At 42.7% G+C, this 25,772-nt stretch overlaps 1 protein-coding gene across 3 annotated transcripts in view; it reads right to left on the minus strand.

Annotated features, from left to right (window-relative positions):
• The window catches only part of SMIM20 (small integral membrane protein 20), a 175,681-nt gene that overhangs the window by 133,929 nt on the left and 15,980 nt on the right, over positions 1-25,772 (minus strand). The window contains exon 4 of one of the 3 annotated variants that reach the window (XM_073342352.1): positions 11,591-11,729. The exons of the other annotated variants lie outside the window; for them this stretch is intronic. Within the exon in view, the coding sequence (XP_073198453.1) occupies positions 11,690-11,729 (40 nt within the window). The 3' untranslated portion in view covers positions 11,591-11,689. Of the gene's footprint in view, positions 1-11,590; positions 11,730-25,772 lie in introns of those variants that run through there. 3 annotated transcript variants of the gene reach the window in all.

Below are 25,772 nucleotides of genomic sequence, written 5' to 3' on the forward strand. Positions count from 1 at the left end.
AGATTTTAGCAAAAATACTAGCTAGACAATTAGAATCTATGCTCTGAGTTTATATGAGCCCAGATCAAACTCAATTCATTAAGGATAGACAAATGTCAGACAATACCCAGAGATTACTTGGAATAATCCGTAATGGCAGATTAAAAAAAAAAAGATCAATTTCACTTGTCATCGCTAGGTGCAGAGAAAGCCATTGATAGAATAGAGTGGAACTTCATGTTTCAAGTCCTGTTCCATGTGTACTTTGACATCCCCCCTCCCCAAGTTCCTTACATGTACAGCTGTTTTTTGGACTGGTTTAAAAAGCAGTTGTCCAAGTTAATAGGGTTAAATATCCCCTTTCTGAATTACACAGAGGGACTAGGTGGGGATATCCAGTGTCTGCTTTACTTTTTGCACTGGCTGTGGAGCCTTTTGTACAGAGGATAAGGAATAATGGATCCCTCACAATAAAAACTTGCAGGAACACATCAGAAAATAGAAATAATATTCCATCCGCTGCTTACAATGCTATCTAAACCAAATATTTCCCTAAAATTAGTTTTTAAAGAAACCCAGGACCTTGTGGAAGCATCTGGATTTAAAAGTAAATTATCCTAAATCTATAGGATTTTTTTCTATAAATTTTCCAGAGTTTGAAAAGTCACTCCTCCAGAAAACATATGGGCACAAATGGGCAACAAATTCTATAAGATACCTGGGAATTCAAATCTCAAACAATCTAGAAGAGCTCTATGATTCAGATGTCAAACCACTACTTCAGTAAATGAAAGAAGTTGGGGGGAGGGAGGGAGAGTATGTAATTTCTTGGTTGGGAACAGTAGCCACAGTCAAAATGAATATTCTGCCAAGATATCTTTCTTATATCAAAATCCTTCTGTGAGTATCCCAGATAAAACCCGAGCAGAGGGCATCAGAGCAGATACCATGTACAGACCCATTAGACAGGGAGCACTAAGTGTTTCAAATATTCTGAGGTACCACTAACCCAGACAGTTTAAAGTAGTAGTGGATTGGGGGCACTCTAACCCAGCCAAACACTGGGTCTCTATTGAACAAGAAAATTGCAGGAATGTAAACATTGCTAGGCTACCATGGATTAATAATATTTTTTTTTTAAAAATCACACCCACCAGAAATTTACACACAACCTTTAGCAAAGGCTACTCTATGGGTTTGGGATGGAATGAGAGATAAGATCAGTTCTGTTCCCTAATCAATGACACTCATTGCAAATAAGCCAGATCTTAACCCCAATTGTGAACCAGAGAGCTTCAAAGACTCAGAGAGCTAATGGAATACACACAGTTGGCCAGCTATCCTGTAAAGAAACTTTTCTAACTTATTTAGAGACCAAAACTAACTTAAACTGGCCCATTCTCCCCTGGTATCAGTACTTTCAAGTCAGGCACTTTGTCTCTCAACTTATTAGAAAACCTGCTTTATACAGAAAGTTAACTTTAACAGAAGCGATGGCATCTGGTCAATTAGGAAACAAAAAATAACTAATTTATATCAATCTTTGCTGATAGCTTTCCTCACAAAAAATTGTCCATATATGATGTGCTGGGAAAAGGATGTGGATAGACAAATAACCCCAGAAGAATGGGATTTGATCTAGAAAAGAGGACCAGCAAATTTCTTTAAGATACCATTTCAATAGTATCTCACACCAGTCAGGTTAAAAAAATAAAACGAGAGATTGAATGGGAATAAGTGTTGGAGAAACTGTGGTGAAAGACGATATTTTAGGCATATACGGTGGACGTGTCCAGTCATTAGGGAGTATTGGGATGCAATCCGTAACCAAATATCAGAAATGTTGGATATTTATTACCAAGTGATCCTTTGGTAATCCTCCTGGGCTTCTTAGTGGAAGTGGTCACACACAAAAGGAAATGAAGTGTTACTCTTTCAGGGTCCTGCACTTAGGATGGAAGAACCCAATGCACAGCTACAAACTAGGGACCGAAAGGCTAGGCAGCAGTTCTGCGGAAAAGGACCTAGGGGTGACAGTGGACGAGAAGCTGGATATGAGTCAGCAGTGTGCCCTTGTTGCCAAGAAGGCCAATGGCATTTTGGGATGTATAAGTAGGGGCATAGCGAGCAGATCGAGGGACGTGATCGTTCCCCTCTATTCGACATTGGTGAGGCCTCATCTGGAGTATTGTGTCCAGTTTTGGGCCCCACACTACAAGAAGGATGTGGAGAAATTGGAGAAAGTCCAGCGAAGGGCAACAAAAATGATTAGGGGTCTGGAACACATGACTTATGAGGAGAGGCTGAGGGAACTGGGATTGTTTAGTCTGCAGAAGAGAAGAATGAGGGGGGATTTGATAGCTGCTTTCAACTACCTGAGAGGTGGTTCCAGAGAGGATGGTTCTAGACTATTCTCAGTGGTGGAAGAGGACAGGACAAGGAGTAATGGTCTCAAGTTGCAGTGGGGGAGGTTTAGGTTGGATATTAGGAAAAACTTTTTCACTAGGAGGGTGGTGAAACACTGGAATGCGTTACCGAGGGAGGTGGTAGAATCTCCTTCCTTAGAAGTTTTTAAGGTCAGGCTTGACAAAGCCCTGGCTGGGATGATTTAATTGGGGATGGGTCCTGCTTTGAGCAGGGGGTTGGACTAGATGACCTCCTGAGGTCCCTTCCAACCCTGATATTCTAGGATTCTATGATTCTATGATTTAATCCTTTCACTCAGGGTTTTAAGTCATCTACATCCCCTTACATCTGAGGGCTTCAGACCACTTTCCCAGTGACTGGCAGGGGAACCCAGGCCCATGAACTACACTCCAGGGACCCTAAAACAAGCAACCAAGAACTGCTCCGTCAGGCATCTTGCCACCACCTCCCTAGACACCTTCTTACTATTAGCCTTTCTTCAGGCCTTCTCTTCAGCCCCTTTCTGGGGATTTGTAATGAGCAACACCTCCCAAGGCTTCTCCTTGGAGATCAGATGCCTGGCCTTAGTCATGTTCCCAATCAACCACAACAGGACTCCTACAAGTAGGCTCCGTGTAGTGTTCCACATCCACAGCCCTCTGCCTACAAGGTTATCCCTTCTGAGTTCCTCCAGAATCAGTCTCCTGCTCTTGGGTTCAGCCTCTCCCTGACTGAGTTGGTTCCTTCCCTTTTACCTCAGAGCCCCACATAGCTTTCTACTTAACAGAATAGTGTTGTGTTGCAAGCTTTTCTGTTCCTGCTACTGCATCCTGTTCTTCTGCTCACTACTACCGAAAGAGACACTAAAACATTCGTTCCCTACAACCCACTTTGCCACCAGAATGCCTCTCTTTATAGCACCAGCAGCTCCTCCCCAGGCTTCATCTTTGATTAGGTCTGGCCCACCCTCCAGGTACAACCAGATGAGTTAATTGGCATCACAAGCTCACATTAACCTTTCAACACCTCTCCTGTTGGGTAGACACTCCATCACAATAAGGCTATAATTCATTCCTAGAAAGGCCCTGTTTGAAAGTGATATGATGATTTGAGGCTCTGTGCAAATAAAGACATTGTAGAAAGGCAACCAAATACATGATCAAAGCGATCAATGTTGTTGATGAGATGATATGTGATTACAAATAATAAGAAAACAATCTTTCAGCTGTAATACCTGAAGATCATATTAGGAAGGAGAGATTAGAATCCATTTTAGGGGACTGAGCTGAGCTATGTGTGGTCTTGAAGGGTTCAGGGTAAACTGCACTTTTAAGCCCTCACTCAGTTCATCTCTTGGCACTCCTTTCAAGTGACATGCCCAGCCCCTGTATTTCTCTCAGAGTGACATCCCACAATTCATCCTACTGTCAGACTGGGAAAGCGGGATACCGGGAGGAAGCACAGGCAGGAATGTCTGTGAGGGGAGGGCTCCTGCCTCATACTGAGAATGAGGGGCGATCAGCAGGTTATCTCAAGTGCTTATAAACGAATGCACAAAGCCTTGGAAACAAGCAGGGAGAACTGGAGGTCCTGGTAATGTCAAGGAATTATGACGTGATTGGAATAACAGAGACTTGGTGGGATAACTCACATGACTGGAGTACTGTCATGGATGCTTATAAACTGTTCAGGAAAGACAGGCAGGGCAGAAAAGGTGGGGGAGTAGCACTGTATGTAAGGGAGCAGTATGACTGCTCAGAGCTCCGGTACGAAACTGCAGAAAAACCTGAGTGTCTCTGGATTAAGTTTAGAAGTGTGAGCTACAGGAGTGATGTAGTGGTGGGAGTCTGCTATAGACCACCGGACCAGGGGGATGAGGTGGATGAGGCTTTCTTCCGGCAGCTCGCGGAAGCTACTAGATCGCATGCCCTGGTTCTCATGGGTGACTTTAATTTTCCTGATATCTGCTGGGAGAGCAATACAGCGGTGCATAGACAATCCAGGAAGTTTTTGGAAAGCATAGGGGACAATTTCCTGGTGCAAGTGCTAGAGGAGCCAATATCTTTCAATATCTTCATAAATGATCTGGAGGATGGTGTGGATTGCACTCTCAGGATTTGATAGCTGCTTTCAACTACCTGAGAGGTGGTTCCAGAGAGGATGGTTCTAGACTATTCTCAGTGGTGGAAGAGGACAGGACAAGGAGTAATGGTCTCAAGTTGCAGTGGGGGAGGTTTAGGTTGGATATTAGGAAAAACTTTTTCACTAGGAGGGTGGTGAAACACTGGAATGCGTTACCGAGGGAGGTGGTAGAATCTCCTTCCTTAGAAGTTTTTAAGGTCAGGCTTGACAAAGCCCTGGCTGGGATGATTTAATTGGGGATTGGTCCTGCTTTGAGCAGGGGGTTGGACTAGATGACCTCCTGAGGTCCCTTCCAACCCTGATATTCTAGGATTCTATGATTCTATGACTGGGTCTCCTAGTTACCACATCCCTGTTCAACAACCATGTTTTCTTAGCAGCGCCAACTGAAGTTTAGCCTCTGTTATGCTTCCCTTTAGGAGCCTATTATCAGTGTAAAAAGCCACAGAATAGCCTCTTCAGAACAATTATTTATCTATAGAAATAGAACAGAAATAAAATGATTAAAACAACAAAAGGAGCAACATACATATCATCTTACCTACACTTAGCATTTCCCCTCAAGATTTTGGTAGGCCCAAGTTTTCCCAGCATCTAGGAATGGAGTCCAATCTACTTTGCTCAAGACCTTTTCTCTCTCCCTCAGCTTCAGGGTTGATATCTTTTAACAGTTTCCAAGTCCTTTGTTCCAGTTTCCTCCCTTCCTTTGCCAGAGCATACCATTAATTCTTTGCACCCACATAGCAGATAGCATGATAGTAAAGAAATATTCAGAAAATATAAAATAAAATAATACATAAAATAATCCATTATATTCCCACATTCTTCATACATGGCAAACTTTATACAATATTGAAGTGGCTCTGAGATGCTACGAAAGTAGCCGAGCGTGAAGGAGCATATTATCCAGAATGGGAGTTACAAGGTAATATTAATGCTTTTATATTCTTTCCTACGTTACTGGAGTGTAGAGAGCAGAATGTTTCTATGTGAATCCTGTCAGTGTTTGAATATATCTGATTTCCTGTTTACTAAGCTATAAATTCAAACACAATTTGTTTCATCAAATATGAAGTAGATCTGTTATACTAGGGAAAATACTCTCAAAAAGAACTGGGCCTGATCCAAGACCCATTGAAGTCAGTGGAAGCCTTCTCATAGACTTTACTGAGCTTTGAATCCTACCCACAGTGAGGCAGATAATACAGAGGTGTGTGTACATACTAGTCATGGAGGGAGAGAGAGAGAGACATGCTGCCTTTTCTCCAGACAGTGTTTCGAAGGTAATGGTGGGTATTGTGGGTGCAGAGAATGAAATGGCCTGAATGTATTGTAAATTGATACTGCATTAAATTAAAATGGCATTATGCTGTGTTTCACCTACTCCTACTCATCAGCTCTCAGTGCTGAGGGGCTGGAGCACATTTTCTAGGAGGCTTAGAACCTCAGAGCAAATCTTTTTGTTGTTTTACTTTTCTCTGTGTCTTGTTGTGTTTCAGGCTATGAGCTTCCCCCCCCCAAGATAAGCTATTTCAACTCACTGTGCATCATGTGAGGACTACACATTTCTCTGAAGCTCTGGCACTAACCACCATCTGAGGCAGGGTGCTGGGCTATGGCTCTGTTCCATTGAGACACTTCACGCATTCCTCTTATTCCTGATTTGAAAAACATTCCTAATTTCAGGCTTGAGATTTAAGACTGAACTAAAATATAGCTTAGCCTGATCAAATCAAACTTTTAAGCGGATCATCTATTAGCCTATGCTATTATATTTCTTTTCTGAGGGCAAGTGGGAAGCACAATCAAGAAAGCCATGAATCAGATGCATACTTTTGGTGAGGGCAGGAACTCCTTTAAATATATTAATCTTCACATTTCAGAACCCTTTTTAGAACAACTTGGATTTATTGGGGCTGTCAAAGTGTTCTGAAGTATCATCCATGGAGACATTTACAGAAGCAGAATTACCAAAAGGAAATATGAGTGTGCGCATGTGCCCACGCACGTGCCTAAAAAATGGTAACAAATCTTTGTCTCCAAATCCTTTTGGTGGTTTTAAAAGAGAAAACCTGTGTTTATTTATATATGTATTGCTTGAGAAGAAGTACTCCTTTTCTTTTTGCTTGAGAAGAGTCACACTGTGATGACTGAAACACTAGAAATTGAACTGAACACAAATAGTGTGCGAGCATGTCCATTTGGAAGCAATCTGTCTTTTGTGACTAACTCTTGGTAGGAAACTTGGGAACTTGCCAAAATGTAAATATCCTTGTGTCTATGCAGGAAATTGTTTTTAGCAAACCAGAGCTGGTTTGCTGGTGTGGGAGATTCCAAACTTTTCACATTACAATATATCTACTGTACACTCTTATTGGAACAAGTTACAGGGGGCTCACGGCAGCACATTATGGATAATACCGGTGAGAATTTAAGAATGTAACAAAATGGTAAAGCAATTAATTGCAACAATTTTTAGCCATTGCCTAATGTAGTGTTTTAAAATTCCTGTGCTCTTTTACAATAATGTGGAGAAAGGCTGCTTAGAAAAACAGTCTGGCTTGGAAAGGACATTCCTTCAGTTCCTCTTGAAATTTTGACAAACCCCTTGATAGGAAAATACTATTGAGCAGCCAATGCTTTCCACATTTGGCTAAACGTGATACCCAAAATACACAGAACACTACTTCACTCTGAAAGGATTGCAATACTCCTATCTGAATCATCTGAAAGCAAATAAAATGAGACCTAAACAAATAAACCTAATTGTGCATGGAAACATATCCAGCTCTTCAGCTTGGCTAATGTTCTGTTTTTGTTAGTTTAAAGCCAACACATGCAGTTTTAGTGGCATCAGGAGTTATACAAACATTGACAACAAATTGCCAAATGTGTTTTTTTTTTCTTAGGTGCCTGTCAAGAAGATGAAGTGGTGTTTCTAAGCACCTTCTGCACTGGACAAATTTCACAACCTTGTGGGATCAGGGCCAGTTTCAGGAACTTTCTATAGAGTGTATTGTCAACATAGCAATTATGCTGATTTAAGATATTTATGATTGCTATCCACTGGGACTTTATTTTTCATCTAGAAACTTAGCTGAAATCAAATCCAAACTTTCAAACTGTATTTCACATATTTGCACTGGATCCAGGGCCGTTGTCGCATTTTCAGTCCACTGCATCAGGATTTGTTCCTAATTTGAGTCTTTTTTAATCTGCTTTTGGTGGTTGGACTGACCAAAAGAGAAATGTAATGGTGAAAAGTGAGAAAATCAAGCTGCACTCTGAAACTGTAACATTTCTACCATTAAAATTTTGTCACTAATTTTTTCCCCTGGAGAGGCAGTCATCTCAAAATAAAAATCTCATTCTCTTTCGATCCAGGAGCAATTAATCATAAAGAAAGAATAGATGCTGATCCAGTTCATCTGAATTCTTTATGGTCCACATGGAAGAGGGATGACTTATCAAATCTGGATTTGCTGTGAGCCAAAGGAGAAGAAATTAGTGAGTGAGGTAGGATGGCTTTGCGCTTGATTTTTAATCAAACAAAAGCATAGGTTTGTACAGAACCAATATAACAAAGTTTCTTCTTCTCTCCCTTAGAATCACAAGACATGACCATCATCATAACGTCAGCTATTTTAACCCTCCACTCTTCTGCCGCTGCATTAGTGTTCTTCACAGATTTAGAGCTTGATCTTGCAATTTTTCCACATGTGGAACTCAGGGAGCATTTGAAATGTGGGTCAGGATATTAATGCAGACATATCTCCAAAGGCATTTATGTACTACATTCATCACCACAGTGTCTGAGCACTACACAAAGAAGAATGGAGCATTAAATCAGTGGAAGCCATAATGGAGGGACAGTGGGACCTGTGATCCTGTAGGAAAGAAAAACACACTGTGTCACTAGATCTGGACCTGCATAAAACCCAGAATGCTAGGCAGTGTCCATGCTGTGGGAAAATCGTGAAATATGACAACCCATGGTAGCTCACCCATCAAGGCATGTCATGTTAGATGATATTTTGACAACTGCCGCAATTGCAGTTCAAATCCACCAACTGACAAAGGGAAACTAATCTCAAATGCAAAAAGCTACATTAATGCAACATTTTAATAGAAATCTTACATGCACCAAAATCAGGAAATTCAAAATTCTAATCCCTACAGTAATTATAATCCAGCCCTCAAGCATATATGTTCAGAGTGATAATGCTGCTACATGGCTAGGATTCGTATAGGCACCATAGGTTTGAACTTGCTGACTTTGGTACATGCAAAATCTCCACAATAATCTCTCATAAGTATATTTTCTTTGCAATTCATCACCTTTTTAAAAAAAGGGAAACCAGTTGTTTTCCTGTGTGATGGGAGTTTGAAATGCCTGCACAGTTCCATATACAGGTATCAAGCTACAGCCATACTTATATGTACCCTACTTCAGTAAACTCCCATCTTGTGCAAAGTCAAGAGTAACCTGCTTTAGCTCAGGGGCAGAGAGAGGAGAAGAGTTGAATTTCTTTCCAACCTAGATAGGTTGGTTCTGTATTGCAGCTTCAGTAGCATATTCAACACTTACTACCTAGCCTGCCTGTAGGGAGAAGGGGCCATTGGATTTGTATTTTCTTAAACCCCACCAATGCCCGTTCCCCTTGGGCAACAGGTTGCAATGAACTCCTGCAAGAGGTGCAGACCCCTTGGTATGGGTTGCTGAAATTCTGGCCTTCACAACACAAATGCCCTGCAAACCCCTCTGCAGGCACCACAGAAAGGTCGGGATTTGCCCTTTGGTGCATAGGGGAATGACGTACCATGCGATGCTCTCTCTTATCTCATTGGGAACTTGTTTACTCTCCAATCAGTTTGTGTCTGATTTAGCAAAGAGCCTTTTCCTCATGAAGAGCGTCATTAAAGCCAACTCTGAACTTTCAAGATTAAATCAAGAGGGAGGAGTTAGCCAAGTGCAAAAAGAAAAAAATGTATCTGAAGCGGACCATAAAGTGGGGCAAGACATCATGTTTGGATAACAGAATAACAGCCAAAGAGAATTTCACCATCCCCATTCCACACATGAGAGACATTTCAACCCAACGACAAATTTTCTAAAAAGCTATAAGCCCCTAAAATAGGGGCTTAAGAAGGAAACTGCTTCCTCAACTATAACTGCTGCCAGGATGTCTGAGACAGCTGGGCCCAGACTTTGAAGGGCCAGATTGTGATTCTCCATAGTCACATTGAATGGCACTTTTTTCTGCAAATAGTAACGTTGGTTTGTCTACTCAGGGAGAGTGAAGGTTGTCAGGATCTGGCCCTAAATTTTTATACAGCATCTATCACTGTGGGATCTAAGCTCTTTCTGAGTGTAACAAGGCAAACTGTTCTTTTCCTCTGGGTGGTCACATTACTGTCTTGTCATTTGCAAAGTACTGTACATTTTAAACTGTACAAAATGTTCCATATAGTATGGTAAGGAAAACATCACACTGAGAGCCTTGTGCTTATAATGCTGTATTTAGTAGTATTGTTATTTAATATCTGTACATAGAGCCATTGGTGTGTGTTTTCTTGAACCTTCTGTATTATTTTACAGATAGATGAGAAAATGCACACTTGTCATAGTTCATGTAAATGGAGGTTAGTTGCAGTTTCATGTACTGCATTCAGAGGATTCTTTATGCACTGATTCTGTTAGATGTTAGTAACATATTTACATGCTTTTTTCTCTTTTTTATTGTCTTATTTCATTAGCTTGTATCACTCTCTCTCTTAGGTCTTTCTAGGGCATCTATTACTTTAGTAGCTGAGCTTCCTGTGCTAGTTAGCTATGACCTACTACTTCTGAGATTCCTCAGCAAGTTATATACATCACCGAAATGACATAAGTTCCTCTCCTCCCCTGAGCTGTCTGGTTTTCCCCATCTATTCTGGCTGAAGTGACAGACTCTCTCCCCCAGCCAAACATTTGTTTTACAAGGTATTTATATACCATCACCTCTTCTCTGCATCATCCCCACCCACCCCTCACAAATACATGCCATGGTGGGAGGACATTCTGATTTCACACCATTTGCAACACTGAAGTGACAAATTTTCCTTCCTCTAAGTCATTTCTTTCAATACAGATGTGTGTAACTGCAAAGGACTGGTTTCCCTTTATTTCTGCCATGTTGTGTAGGGAGATTTATTTCTTTGAGTTTGTCTGGAAAAGTCTAATAGGCACAAAGAAGAAATGGTGACTGTTCTATAGGTTTTTGAAACATCCTTTAAAATTTAACCAAGAATTCTATCCCTGCAATAGGATTGTTCAAAAATTTACAGAAAGGACTAGGTTGTCTAAAATGGCAGAGTAGTTTCTATGGATACCTGAAAGGATAATACTTAAATACCAGTTTTCAAGAATCAGGCAAAATCATCATCCCACTGACTTCATTCGTTCGTTTTGTTGCTCCTCTCCCCATGGTAAAATGCACATACAGCCATATCCATAGAGAAGACAGTGGCCTAACCATGAGACTTGGAATTCCTCGAACCACAGTTTCTAATGCCACCACGATCAAATAAACTCTTCTCCATCCCAGATGAGAAACACTGGGCCACATCAGGTGTGGGTGCAAATGAGTGGGAGCAAATACCACTGAAAGCAATAGAATTACCCCTGCTTACACTGGGACTGAATTTGACCCACTGAGCTCCATACAATGTATTATGGAGAGGGAAGTGCCCTTCAGAAGCGTTCATGTCTGTTCAGCATGCCTCATGACACTTTTCATACAGGGGAGAGTCTTATCCCTTGTCCTCGGCCCAAACTTCCCATTATCTGCAGGACGGCAGCTGCTGTTTAATTCTGGTTTGTAAAAACACTTGGGGCACAACATAAAGATAAATTGTTAATGGCAGCCAAAAAAGGAAAGAGCTTAACCCTCACAACCTCTGTCCATTAAACCCCACAATTTTGTCATATCTAAAAAAAGGGGGTAAAATAAGTCAGTTTCAAAAGCAGGGCAAGGCACCATTGGCAGCAACTGAGACATAAAATGTGAAAGCATTTAACAGTGAGGCTTATTTACCTGCTTCTGTGAAAGGCTTAAAGGAGCGGAGCACCAAAGGGAGCACATTTCAAGGTTCCCCTTCAATCAAATATATAGTGCTGCCATTATGTGATGCAGCATCCCCCACAACACTCAGCCAGGCAGCTGTGAGGATGAGAAGAAAACAAAAGCTTTCCATATAGTTAAGTATTTTAATAGAATCATAGAATATCAGGGTTGGAAGGGACCTCAGGAGGTCATCTAGTCCAACCCCCTGCTCAAAGCAGGACCCATCCCCAATTAAATCATCCCAGCCAGGGCTTTGTCAAGCCTGACCTTAAAAACTTCTAAGGAAGGAGATTCTACCACATCCCTAGGTAATGCATTCCAGAGTTTCACCACCCTCCTAGTGAAAAAGTTTTTCCTAATATCCAACCTAAACCTCCCCCACTGCAACTTGAGACCATTACTCCTTGTCCTGTCCTCTTCTACCACTGAAAATATTCTAGAACCATCCTCTCTGGAACCACCTCTCAGGTAGTTGAAAGCAGCTATCAAATCCCCCCTCATTCTTCTCTTCTGCAGACTAAACAATCCCAGTTCCCTCAGCCTCTCCTCATAAGTCATGTGTTCCAGACCCCTAATCATTTTTGTTGCCCTTCACTGGACTCTCTCCAATTTCTCCACATCCTTCTTGTAGTGTGGGGCCCAAAACTGGACACAGTACTCCAGATGAGGCCTCACCAATGTCGAATAGAGGGGGACGATCACGTCCCTCGATCTGCTCGCTATGCCCCTACTTATACATCCTAAAATGCCATTGGCCTTTTTGGCAACAAGGGCACACTGCTGATTCATATCCAGCTTCTCGTCCACTGTCACCCCTAGGTCCTTTTCCGCAGAACTGTTGCCTAGCCATTCGGTCCCTAGTCTGTAGCTGTGCATTGGGTTCTTCCGTCCTAAGTGCAGGACCCTGCACTTATCCTTATTGAACCTCATCAGATTTCTTTTGGCCCAATCCTCCAATTTGTCTAGGTCCCTCTGTATCCTATCCCTGCCCTCCAGCATATCTACCACTCCTCCTAGTTTAGTATCGAATCCGCAAATTTGCTGAGAGTGCAAACCACACCATCCTCCAGATCATTTATGAAGATATTGAACAAAACCGGCCCCAGGACCGACCCCTGGGGCACTCCACTTGACACCAGCTGCCAACTAGACATGGAGCCATTGATCATTACCTGTTGAGCCCGACAATCTAGCCAACTTTCTACCCACCTTATAGTGCATTCATCCAGCCCATACTTCTTTAACTTGCTGACAAGAAGACTGTGGGAGACCGTGTCAAAAGCTTTGCTAAAGTCAAGAAACAATACATCCACTGCTTTCCCTTCATCCACAGAACCAGTAATCTCATCATAGAAGGTGATTAGATTAGTCAGGCATGACCTTCCCTTGGTGAATCCATGCTGACTGTTCCTGATCACTTTCCTCTCATGTAAGTGCTTCAGGATTGATTCTTTGAGGACCTGCTCCATGATTTTTCCGGGGACTGAAGTGAGGCTGACTGGCCTGTAGTTCCCAGGATCCTCCTCCTTCCCTTTTTTAAAGACTGGCATTACATTAGCCTTTTTCCAGTCATCCGGGACTCCCCCATTCGCCACGAGTTTTCAAAGATAATGGCCAATGGCTCTGCAATCACAGCCGCCAATTCCTTTAGCACTCTTGGATGCAACTCATCCGGCCCCATGGACTTGTGCACGTCCAGCTTTTCTAAATAGTCCCTAACCACCTCTTTCTCCACAGAGGGCTGGCCATCTATTCCCCACGTTGTGATGCCCAGCGCAGCAGTCTGGGAGCTGACCTTGTTCGTGAAGACAGAGGCAAAAAAAGCATTGAGTACATTAGCTTTTTCCACATCCTCTGTCACTAGGTTGCCTCCCTCATTCATTAAGGGGCCCACACTTTCCTTGGCTTTCTTCTTGTTGCCAACATACCTGAAGAAACCCTTCTTGTTACTCTTGATGTCTCTCGCTAGCTGCAACTCCAGGTGCGATTTGGCCCTCCTGATTTCATTCCTACATGCCCGAGCAATATTTTTATACTCTTCCCTGGTCATATGTCCAACCTTCCACTTCTTGTAAGCTTCTTTTTTATGTTTAAGATCCGCTAGGATTTCACCGTTAAGCCAAGCTGGTCGCCTGCCATATTTACTATTCTTTCGACACATCGGGATGGTTTGTCCCTGTAACCTCAACAGGGTTGAGGTATTCCTTGAAATACAGCCAGCTCTCCTGGATTCCTTTCCCCTTCATGTTAGTCCCCCAGGGGATCCTACCCATCCGTTCCCTGAGGGAGTCGAAGTCTGCTTTCCTGAAGGCCAGGGTCCGTATCCTGCTGCTTACCTTTCTTCCCTGTGTCAGGATCCTGAACTCAACCAACTCATGGCCACTGCCTCCCAGATTCCCATCCACTTTTGCTTCCCCCACTAATTCTTCCTGGTTTGTGAGCAGCAGGTCAAGAAAAGCTCCCCCCCTAGTTGGCTCCTCTAGCACTTGCACCAGGAAATTGTCCCCTACGCTTTCCAAAAACTTCCTGGATTGTCTATGCACCGCTGTATTGCTCTCCCAGCAGATATCAGGAAAACTGAAGTCACCCATGAGAACCAGGGCATGCGATCTAGTAGCTTCTGCGAGCTGCCGGAAGAAAGCGTCATCCACCTCATCCCCCTGGTCCGGTGGTCTATAGCAGACTCCCACCACTACATCACTCTTGTTGTTAAGGAATCAGGGCAGGACATGCACCCTTTGCTTTGTTCTGTTTGAAGTGAGATCAGCTGGAGGCAGTGTCTGCTGAAAAGCAGCAGGAAATTAGAGCTAGTCTATACTAGAAGCTGTACAGTGGCACAGCTGCACCACTGTAGTGTATCTGGTGAAGAGCATTATGCTGACGGGAGAGAGCTCTCCCGTCGGCATGATAAAACCACCTCTGCAAGAGACGTTAGCTGTCCACGCTGGTGCTTAGGTTGGTGTAATATACGTTGCTCAAGGGGGTGGCTTATTCACACTTGGCGACAAGTTACACTGACGTAAGTGGTAGTGTGTACAAGCCCCTAGTGGGGGCAAAGGGCAGGGGAACAACTTGTGTTTCTCACCAAAAAAAATGTAAGTAGGAAGAGCAGAAGTTTCTGCTTCAAGCCCAGGAATCCCTTCTCCTTTTCAGACTGTGCCCCAGCTTTGTGTTTTGTAGAACAGCACAGCCAAAGGCCACCAAACTGTCACAAGGGGCACTCCACCAGAAAAAGGTTAAGAATCTTTGGGTTAATTCTCTTGACCTGGACCCAAACAAAATACTGTCCACGCCTATGAAGAATAGAAAGTAACAAAGTCACCTCACCCTCTGTATCTTGGGCTAAGTGTCCAAAGAGGTATCTGATGGCTCATAAGAAAACACAAGTGAGTCAAATAGAACCAAAAATGGAAACATTTTAAGAGAACATTTCCCCTGCCCTTTTGATCACTTGATGTTGTCTTGCATTTGTTGTGAACCTGAAACTAGCTTTTTCACTCAAAAGGCCAATTGCACCATTTTCTTTTTAAAAAAATAAACAACTTTTTAAGAAGAAAGAGTGAAAAAGAGAGACAGCTCATACGAAGTTCAACTGCGTGACCTGGGACAAGTCACTTCAATCATGCGTCTCAGATTCCCTACTTCTAAAAAGGGAATAGTGCTGCTTACTCATGTTTTGCAGAGCCCTGCGCGGATACAAATGTCTACCCTTGGCTGCAGATATCCGCAGATATAAACCGGTATCCGCGGAGCTGCAGGACTCTATCAGGAACCGCAGCGGTGAAAGGAGCAGCAAGTGTGGCTGCCACTCCCTGGAGCCAAGGCCCTGTGCCGGCAACTCTTCCGGCATGGCTGTACCGCCTCACCCCCGCCCACTGCGGTGGGCACCAGGCTCACCAGCAGGTGTCCCTGTTCGCACTAGTGCAGCAGACGGGGCTGGAGGCAGAGCTATACCAGGGCTGTACCCGGTACCATAGCGGCGACCCCACATACTGCTCCTTTTGCCACTATGGTACCTGGTACAGCCCTGCAGCTCCACAGATACCAACTTACATTAGCGGATCGCCACAGATAGAAATTCGTATCTGTGCGGGGCTCTGCATGTTTGCTATGTGTTTTGAGATTTTTGGATGAAAGATACTATGCAGAGGGAGTTGTAGTAATATATATATTTAGCTGTACCTTTGCATTTTCTAGGGTACCCATTTGCTTCAGGCAAATAAAGTTATTATTGTTCATGACACATTCTCATGAGTGGAGAATTTGCTGTCAATGCTTAACCCTTTGATGAGCTCAGTAACAAACATCCAGACAAACAAAGTCCTCCTGTGATATTACTGTTTATGTAACTTTTCTCAGAGGTCTGCTAGTCATTGACCCATTTAGCCTAAACAATTTTTTTTAACCATTTTGGAAGTACTCCAGCCAGTCACAACATTTGTCAACTTTTGATTTCCCGAATCAAAACAGCACCCATGTTTATTTCATAACTGGGATTCCTGAGGCACCTGTGCAGTCTAAACTATATTTTATATCTATGATGGGAATAGTATGTTCCTTAAAATTTGACATTTTAATTAGCAATGAGGTAGAACAAAGGAATCACTGGCACCGGAGGGGAGGTCAACAGTGGAATGCAAAAGTAGGGGGTTTCAAAGAGAGATTGAAGGAGAGTAAGGATGTTTAGTTTACTGGAAGGAGGAGGTTGTTCTGTCTGTCTATGAAAGGTACTTATATGGACCCCACTACCATAATATCCGAGTACTTCATTGTGATGAAATGCACCCCTGTAGTCAGACCCTACACACTATTGTAATAAACTTAGTTTTCAAATGATACCTCACAAGACATCTTTTGTACAAACAACTCACTTGTCAATATCATGGTGAAGTGTATGTAGCAACATATGTAAAGTTTTGAACATAAGCTGACATTATGACTGAAATGTGTTTACCAGACAAGTCTGGGGAGTGGGTAAATCAGTTTACTGAAGACAAAAGACAAGATGACACCTCCAGCCAGGTATCATCAAAACTGATTGGAGTCACAAGTTAAGCGGCTATTCTTCAAGGTCCGATCCTGAGCAGATCAGAAGTGACCACAGAGCTCCGGGAGTAAGGGTGAAGGAGTTGGGGGTGCAGGTGTGCTCTCTTCAATCCTCCTGGTAGGAGCCCAGGCAGAGACAGATGCATCCTGGAGGTGAATGCCTGGCTGCGAGGAAGGTGTCACCAGGAGGGCTTCCTTGGCCATGGGATGCTGTTCCGGGAAGAAGGACTGCTAAGCAGAGATGGGGTCCATCCATCAAGGAAGAGCATATTTGGATACACTCTGGCTAATCTAATAAGGAGGGCTTTAAACTAGGTTCAGTGGAGTGGGTTGATTAGTTAGTACCCATTATGCCTCTGGCATTTAGGGCAGCAACAAAGCTCTTCCACTCCTGTCTGTTTCTGGCAAGTCTTTCAATGGTTCCCCAGCTGTGCCCCAGGTTTTTCAGCTCAGCTTCCACAGCTCTTCGCCATGTTGTTTTCAGGCAGCCTCATTTTCGCTTGCCTTCAGGTGTCCATCATATTGCCATTCTGGTGATGGAATCAGTTTCCATCCGAAGCACATGGCCAATCCACCTCCAACGCCTCCTGGTAATGACGGTGTTCAGATCTTCTTGGCTGCACGGTGTGAACAAGTCTTGGTTTGAGATTGTTCTAGGCCAAAAGATACGGAAGATTTTTCTGAGGCAGGTTGTATGGAATGAAGACAATATGAACATGTTGTACTTTGTCATTCCCTAGCATTCTGTACTATAAAGTAGTGTTGAAAGTACACAGCTCAGATAAATCTTAAGTTTGGTTTTAGTGTTATATTTTGATGATTTTCAGACTATTTGAGCTCCTGAAGGTGTTCCTGGCTTTATTGATTCTGTTCCAGATGTCCTGGCTTGTTCCACCATCTTGGTTCATAGTGCTGCCCAAGTATGTAAATGTTTCTGCATTAGTGAGAATATGATCCTCTATCCGTACTGGTGATGATGAGGCAATATTAAAGGTCATGATATCTGTCTTCGTGCAGTTGATTTTCAGTCCAATTTTCTGGCTGAATGTGTTGAGTTGGGTTGTTTTATCTTGTATATGGTGTTGGGTATGTGATAGGAGAGCAATATCACCTGTGAAATCCCGGTCCTCAAAGGATGAGAAGGGTGTCCATTTAATGCCTCTTGGCATGTCTTCTGTTGTATGCTGTATTACCCAGTCGATGGCAATGTTGAATTGGATTGCAGGCATGACACAGGTTCAATGGGGATGTGACGGGTTATCCCCCTTTAAGTTGCTACCTGATGTACTGTGATACTACTGAGCACACCTGTTCTGCCAGCCTGGGCCCCTTTACCCTGTCTTGCTGAGCCAGGCTCTTAAGCCTCCTCTAGCACACACATAAGCAGGGCCACACCCAGCTGCAAAAAGACACAGACACTGAGATCAGCTCTGGGAAGACTCAGCTTAAGGGACTTTCCCCAGCACTCAGGTGCCCACCTCCCTTGGAGTGCAAACCCAAAGGTATATTGTCTTGTGCTGTATAGAAAGCTCTGCACAGTGCAAGCTCATAAAAATTCGCCGTCTCCCTCAGTGTTAAGAGAGATATACACAGCTTCTTTCCCCCCGATATGGGTTTAATAATAGGGCTGTCATGTGATTAAAAAATTAATCGTGATTAATCGTGCTGTTAAACAATAATAGAATACCATTTATTTAAATATTTTGGATGTTTTCTACGTTTTCAGATATTTTGATTTCAATTACAACATAGAATACAAAGTGTACAGTGGTCACTTCACATTTATTTATTACAAACATTTGCACTATAAAAAAGAAACTTCAATTCACCTCATTGAAGTACTGTAGTGCAAGCTCTTTATCATGAAAGTTGAACATACAAACGTAGAATAACTGGACTTAACAGTAAAACAATGTAAAATTTAAAGCCTACAAGTCCACTCAGTTCTACTTCTTTTTCAGCCAATCACTCAGACAAACAAGCTTATTTACATTTGTGAGAGATAATGCTGCCCTCTTCTTGTTTACATTGTTACCCAATTGTAGCCAGCGTAGCATGATATTTACGTGCCAGATGTGGTAAAGATTCATATGCCCCTTCATGCTTCAACCACCAATGCAGAGGACATACATCCATGCAGATGACGGATTCTGCTTGATAACTATCCAAAGCAGTCGGGGCCAATGCATGTTCACTTTCATCATCTGATCTGAGTCAGATGCCACCAGCAGAAGGTTGATTTTATTTTTTGGTGGTTCAGGTTCTGTAGTTTCCGCATCAGAGTGTTGCTCTTTTAAGACCTCTGACAGAATGCTCCACACCTCACCCCTCTTAGATTTTGGATGGCACTTCAGATTCTTAAATCTTGGGTCTAGTGCTGTACCTATTTTTAGAAATCTCAGATTGGTATCTTCTTTGCATTTTGTAAAATCTGTTGTGAAAGTATTCTTCAATCAAACAACATATGTTGGGTCATCACCAGAGACTGCCATAACGTGGAATATATGACAGAAGGCTGATAAAACCACAGACCAGGAGATATACAATTCCCTCCCCCCAAGGAGTTCAGTCACAAACCTGCAGGGCTCAAGTAGTGTTTCTAGCTTTTGCAGGTTTTCAAAATTCTTGTCTGTCGGCACTGATAGATGGTGCTTTTGGAGAGCTAATATGGATGTGAAAGTGGCTTTATTGCAAAGCAGGCGCAGAATCATAGCCAATGTGGAGTTCCATCTGGTTGAAATATCTTGTACAAGAGGTTCTTGTTTCTGTCCATTTGCAGCTTGCTGTATTCCTAGCTCTGTACTGTGTTTGAAATGGCCCACAGGTTTTCTACATTTAGCGAGCACGTTTTCAAAACCACCATCACTGAGTGCTACTGTAATGGATCGCTGCAAACCGTGGGCAGTGCACATCATGTGTTCAAAAGGCAAGCAACTGGCTCCTGCTACCATGTTACGTGCACTGTCAGTACTAATTGTTGTCAACTTTTCTTGAATATTCCATTCTTTCGCAACATCCATGAAACACTCCGCACATGCTTCAGTATGAGTCACTGTTACAGCAAACAACTGCAGGCATCAATAAAGGTGTGCTGTGACACCAAGATCGCTATGATTGTTCAAGGATGTCCAGTGATCACCAGTCAAAGCAACAGCCAGTGCATTTTTCAGACCCTCCAACTTCGTAGTCTTCTCGTTGTCATATAAGTAATTTATTTGTGATGCAATGCTTCCTCGGGAAGGAAAGGTGTCTGATCGATTGGAAGATGTAATTTGAATAATATCTCTTAGCCCTCTGTCATTTACAATGTTGAGTGGGGTCAGCCCCAGCCCTGGGAGGCATGGGGAGGGTGGTTGGAGTGCCCTGCCAGGGGAGGAAGGAGAGAGCTCAGGCGAGCCCCTGGCCGTCCTGTTTTTACATTTAAAAAATACTTCTCCGCTGGAGCCAGTCTGAGTACCACTTCTTTCTGTTGTCTCCTCTCTTTCTGCCTGCCCTCTGGTGGCGGCTTGCGTTACTGCACCTGGCCTGAGGTAAGTTCTCTGGAGCAGTTGATGCTGCCCTGAGGCGATTAACGCACATTAAAAAAATTAACATGTTAATTGTGCTGTGCGTTAATCACACACGTTAATGGCAGTTAATTGACAGCCCTGTTTAATAATAAACAAGACAAATTTATTAACTATAAAAGGCAGATTTTAAGTGATTATAAGGGATAGCAAACAAAATAAAGCAGATTACTAAGCAAATAAAACAAAACACGCATACTAAGCTTAAGATCTTAAAAAGCCTTGTTTCAAGAAGTAATTTGTCATCCTAAATGTTATTTTCGGCAAGTTGCAGAGTTTCGGTCACTTAGATTCCAGTTATTCTGTCTTACAGGCTGGATGCCTGTCTCAGTCTGGACTCACCCCTGCCTTTCCCTTCAGGTTAGTTCCTTTGTCTCTTCAGGTATTTTCAGCAGGCTTTCTTCTTGGGTAGGCAATGGAGGAGAGTCCAGTTTAACCCCCTCCCCAGCCTTAAAAAGGATTTACCTAAGGCGGGAAATCTTTGTTTGAGCCCCATCCCCCAGAAAAGTACCAGCAGTGTCCAAGGTGGTATTTTGTATCAGGTGACAGGATCACCTGGCCTAGTAGTGTCACAGCTATGTCCCAGGACACCTCTCAGGAAGGAGAGAGATTAGTATCTTCAGTGTCTTATTGTTTCTTCCTAATGGCCCATCAAGGCTGTGATGGCCAGTTGTCTGGTGCGTATCTCCCAAATACACACACAGTTGTAATTATTGGAATTGGAAAAGGTTCAGAAAAGGGCAACAAAAATTATTAGGGGTATGGAACAGCTGCCATATGAGGAGAGATTAATAAGACCGGGATTTTTCATCTTGGAAGAGAGACGTCTAAGTGGGGAGATATGACAGAAGTCTATAGAATCATGACTGGTGTGGAGAAAGTAAATAAGGAAGTGTTATTTATTCCTTCTCATAACACAAGAATTAAGGATCACCAAATGAAATTAATAGGCAGCAGGTTTAAAACAAACAAAAGGAAGTATTTTTTCCACACAATGCACAGTGCCCTGCTGTGTCATTTTTCCAAGAGATGTCTGGGTAGTTGAAGTCCCCTATTATCACCAAGGCCTGTGCTTTGGATAATTTTGTTAGTTGTTTAAAAAAAGCCTCGTCCACCACTTCTGCCTGGTTAAGTGGTCTGTAGTAGACCTCTACCACGACATCACCCTTGTTTTCTACCCCTTTTATCCTTACCCAGAGACTTTCAACAATTCAGTCAACATATTATCCAACAAGTTCTTGGAATGTATTGGAGACAATTTTTTATTTTCGAAGGTGGAGAAAGCTATTAGGGGAGAGGCTGTTCTAGATTTGATTATGACAAATGGGGAGGAACTGGTTGAGAATTTGAAAGTGGAAGGCAACTTGGGTGAAAGTGATCATGAAATAGTAGAGTTCATGATTCTAAGGAATGGTAGGAGGGACAACAGCAAAATAAGGATAACGGATTTCAAGAAGGCAGACTTCAGCAAACTCAGGGAGCTGGTAGGTAAGATCCCATGGGAAGCAAGTCTAAAGGGAAAAACAGTTCAAGAGTTGGCAGTTTTTCAAAGAGACATTATTAAGGGCACAAGAGTAAACTATCCCACTGCGTAGGAAAGGTGGGCAGTATGGCAAGAGACCACTCTGGCTTACCCAGGCGATCTTCAATTATCTGAAATTCAAAAAAAGAGTCCTACAAAGAGCGGAAACTAGTCAAATTACAAAAGATGAATATAAACAAATAACACAAGTATGTAGGGACAAAATTTGAAAGGCCAAAGCACAAAATTAGATTAAACTAACCAGAGACATAAAGGGTAACGAGAAAACCGTCTACAAATACATTAGATGCAAGAGGAAGACCAAGGACATGGTAGGCCTGTTACTCAATAAAGGGAGGGGGAAACAAGAACAGAAAATGTGGAAATGGCAGAAGTGCTAAATGACTTTGTTTCAGTTTTCACCACAAAGGTTAATAGCAATTGGACATCTAACACTGAATGCCAGTGAAAATGAGGTAGGATCAGAAACTAAAATAGGGAAAGAACAAGTTAAAAATTACTTAGACAAGTTAGATGCCTAGAAGTCTACAAGTCACCAGGGCCTGATGAAATACATCCTAGAACACTCAAGGAGCTGACTGAGGAGATATCTGAGCCATTAGCGATTATCTTTCAAAAGTCATGGAAGACGGGAGACATTCCAGAAGACTGGAAAAGGGCAAATATAGTGCCCAGCTATAAAAAGGGAAATAAAGACAACCCGGGGAATTACAGACCAGTCAGTTTAACTTCTGTACCCGGAAAGATAATGCAGCAAATAATTAAGCAATCAATTTGCAAACACCTAGAAGATAATGAGGTGATAAATAAGTCAGCATGGATTTGTCAAGAACAAATTGTGTCAAACCAACCTGATAGCTTTCTTTGACAGGGTAAAAAGCCTTGTGGATGGGGGGGAAGCAGTAGATGGGGTATATCTTGTCTTTTGTAAGGATTTTGATACGGTCTTGCATGACCTTCTCATAAACAAACTAGGGAAATACAACCTAGATGGCGTTACTATAAGGTAGGTGCATAACTGATTGGAAAATCATTCCCAGAAAGTAATCAGTGGTTCACAGTCAAGCTGGAAGGGCATATCGAGTGGGGTCCCACAGGGATCAGTTCTGGATCTGGTTCTGTTCAATATCTTCATCAATGATTTAGATAATGGCACAGAGAGTACACTTATAAAGTTTGAGGACGATACCAAGCTGGGGGGGGGGGGGGTGTACGTGCTTAGGATTAAAATTCAAAACGATCTGGACAAACTGGAAAAATGGTCTGAAGTAAATAGGAGGAAATTCAATAAGGACAAATGCAAAGTACTCCACTTAGGAAGGAACAATCAGTTGCACGCATACAAAATAGGAAATTACTGTCTAGGAAGGAGTACTGCAGAAAGGGATCATAGTGGATCATAAGCCAAATATGAGTCAACAGTGTAACGCTGTGGCAAAAAAACAAAAAACAAAAACGCCCCCTCATCATTCTGGAATGTATTAGCAGAAGTGTTAGCAAGACACAGGAAGTAATACTTCTGCTCTACTTAGCTCTGATTAAGCCTCAACTAGAGTATTTTGTCCAGTTCTGAGCGCCACATTTTAGGAAAGATGTGGCCAAATTGGAGAAAATCCAGAGAAAAGAAACAAAAATGATTCAAGGTCTTGAAAACATGCCCTTTGTGGGAAGATAGAAAAAGTTGGGGTTGTTTAATCTGGAGAAGAAAAGACTGAAAGGGGACATTACCTTTTATGTACTTGAAAACTGTTACAAGGAGGAGGGGAAAACAATGTTCTCTTTAACCTCTGAAGATAGGACAAGAAGCAATGGGCCTAAATTTCAGGAAGGGCAGTTTAGGTTGGACATTAGGAAAAACTTCCTAACTGTCAAGGTGGTTAAGCATTGGAATAAATTGCCTAGAGAGGTTGTGGAATCTCCACCATAGGATATTTTTAAGAGCAGGCTAGACTTAGTCCTGCCATGAGTGCAGAGGACTGGATTAGATGACCTCTCAAGGTCCTTTCCAGTCCTATGATTCTGATGATGAAGAAGGGCAGGGCAGGAACGTATTGATTTGCATTTTAGTAAACAACATGTAACCTTTCTCGCCACATAACTCCATGCCTCCATCCTCACAGCTGGAAGAAACTTTATGTAGAGGTAACCTTCAGGAAAAAAACATTCAAAGGGTGACTGGACTCTAAAAGTGAGTGGCAGAAACACCCCAGGAACATTCTCTTTATATCTCTCTCAATTGCCCTTTCACCCAAGAAGACAAAGGAAGTAGCCTTTAGATTTTGGGAGGGCTCTGACCTGAGAATTTGGTCAGCCCGGTTGCTGGGAACATTTACCTTGAACCAAATCTAGTTTTGCGAATACAGACTAACACGGCTGTTACTCTGAAACCTGTTTAAATTTAGTTACCAGGAAGCATTTTATCTTTATTTCTCTTGTAACCATTTCTGACTTTAATACTTATACTCACTTAAAATCTATCCCTTTGAAGTTAAATAAACTTGTTTCATTCTTTAATCAAAACTAATCCAGTGTTGCGTTTAAATTGAATTGTTTAGTAACTCCAATTAAAGTAGCAAACTGTTGAATATTGACCCGTCATGGGGCAATGGACCTCTAATATCTGGACTGTCCAGGAGAGGGCTGGACAATGCAGAACACACATTTTAGGGTGAAATCCATGACTGGGAGTGTGTTGGGGCCACCCTGCCAGTGGTAACTAAGAGTGGTGGAAGCCAGAGTGTGATTGGAGAGTGTTGGCAAGCTGCAGTTATACACAGACACTTGGGTATGATCTGCTTGCTGTTTAGCTGTTTGTGAGGGGTCCAGGCTGGGAGTAACAACATCAAAGCATTATGAGGCACCCAAGGTTGCACGGCAGGTGATGACACAGCCCCTCAGTGGTCTGGATTACACCCCAGAATGTCATAATCCCACTCTTCGAAGTATTTATCCTAACAACATCCCTGTGACGAAGGGAAATGATATTTATAGGCATTTTACAGGTGGGGAACTGAGGTACAGAGGGTATGTCTACAGTGCAACTGGGAGAGAGGTTCCCAGCCCAGGCAGACAGACTCAGGCGAATGGCATTCGAGCTAGTGCATTATAAATAGCAGTGTGGACATTGTGGCTCCAGTGGAGACTCAGGCTAGCCACCAAGCGCAGACCCAGAGGGTTGGGTTGACTTCAGAGCCCAAGCTTCCACCCCAGCCTCAGTGTCCACACTGCTATGTAGGAATAGGGAATAGTGTGGGAAAAGGCAGGAGTGGGAAGGAAAAAAAAAGGGGGAGGATCAAGAAGGTGAGACCAGTGAAGTCGGTGGGTTGAGCTAGTGAATAAATAGACAATGAATGAAATGAAAATGCTGGCAGAGCTGGGCAGCACCGAAGTGTTTGAACTTCATGCTGAATATAGGGAGCTAGTAAAGAGACATGAGATATATGGGGAGTGGGCAGTATGGTCTTATGGCAGGAACAAAAGTATTTAAGTGTTGGATGGTGACTAGATTGAGGGGGAAAGTCAGGGAATCTGGACAGAAAGAGGTTACAGGAATCTAGGTGAGAGAATAATGGCACAAACCAAGGTTTTGACAGTGGATGGAAATAAAGGGTGGTTGTTTTAAAGTGCATAGAGAGGGAGAAGCAACAAGACTTGGTGATAGCCTGGGTCTGAGTAATGACCTGGGTCAAAGCAACTCTTGAGTGACATGAAGGTCAGGCGAGTATAAACTGCTCCCCCAGAGGGATGAACTTGTGCCTTTGGAAACATTGGACCAGATCCTACTAATTTACACCACTGTACAGCCAGGGTAACTTCACTGTCTGCAGAGAAGCTGCACTAGGTTTACAAAGGTGTAACTTTGGTCTAGTTGGTACTTTGCGAGATAATCTCCATTTTAACCACATAAGTTCTTTCCAAACATGAGCTATGTTAGTCCGTAAACTTCTAGACATTATCTCCAGTTATGTCAAAAAAAAAAAAAAA

The sequence above is a fragment of the Lepidochelys kempii genome, chromosome 4 (assembly GCF_965140265.1).
Source record: "Lepidochelys kempii isolate rLepKem1 chromosome 4, rLepKem1.hap2, whole genome shotgun sequence".
Classification (NCBI taxonomy): Eukaryota; Metazoa; Chordata; order Testudines; family Cheloniidae; genus Lepidochelys; species Lepidochelys kempii.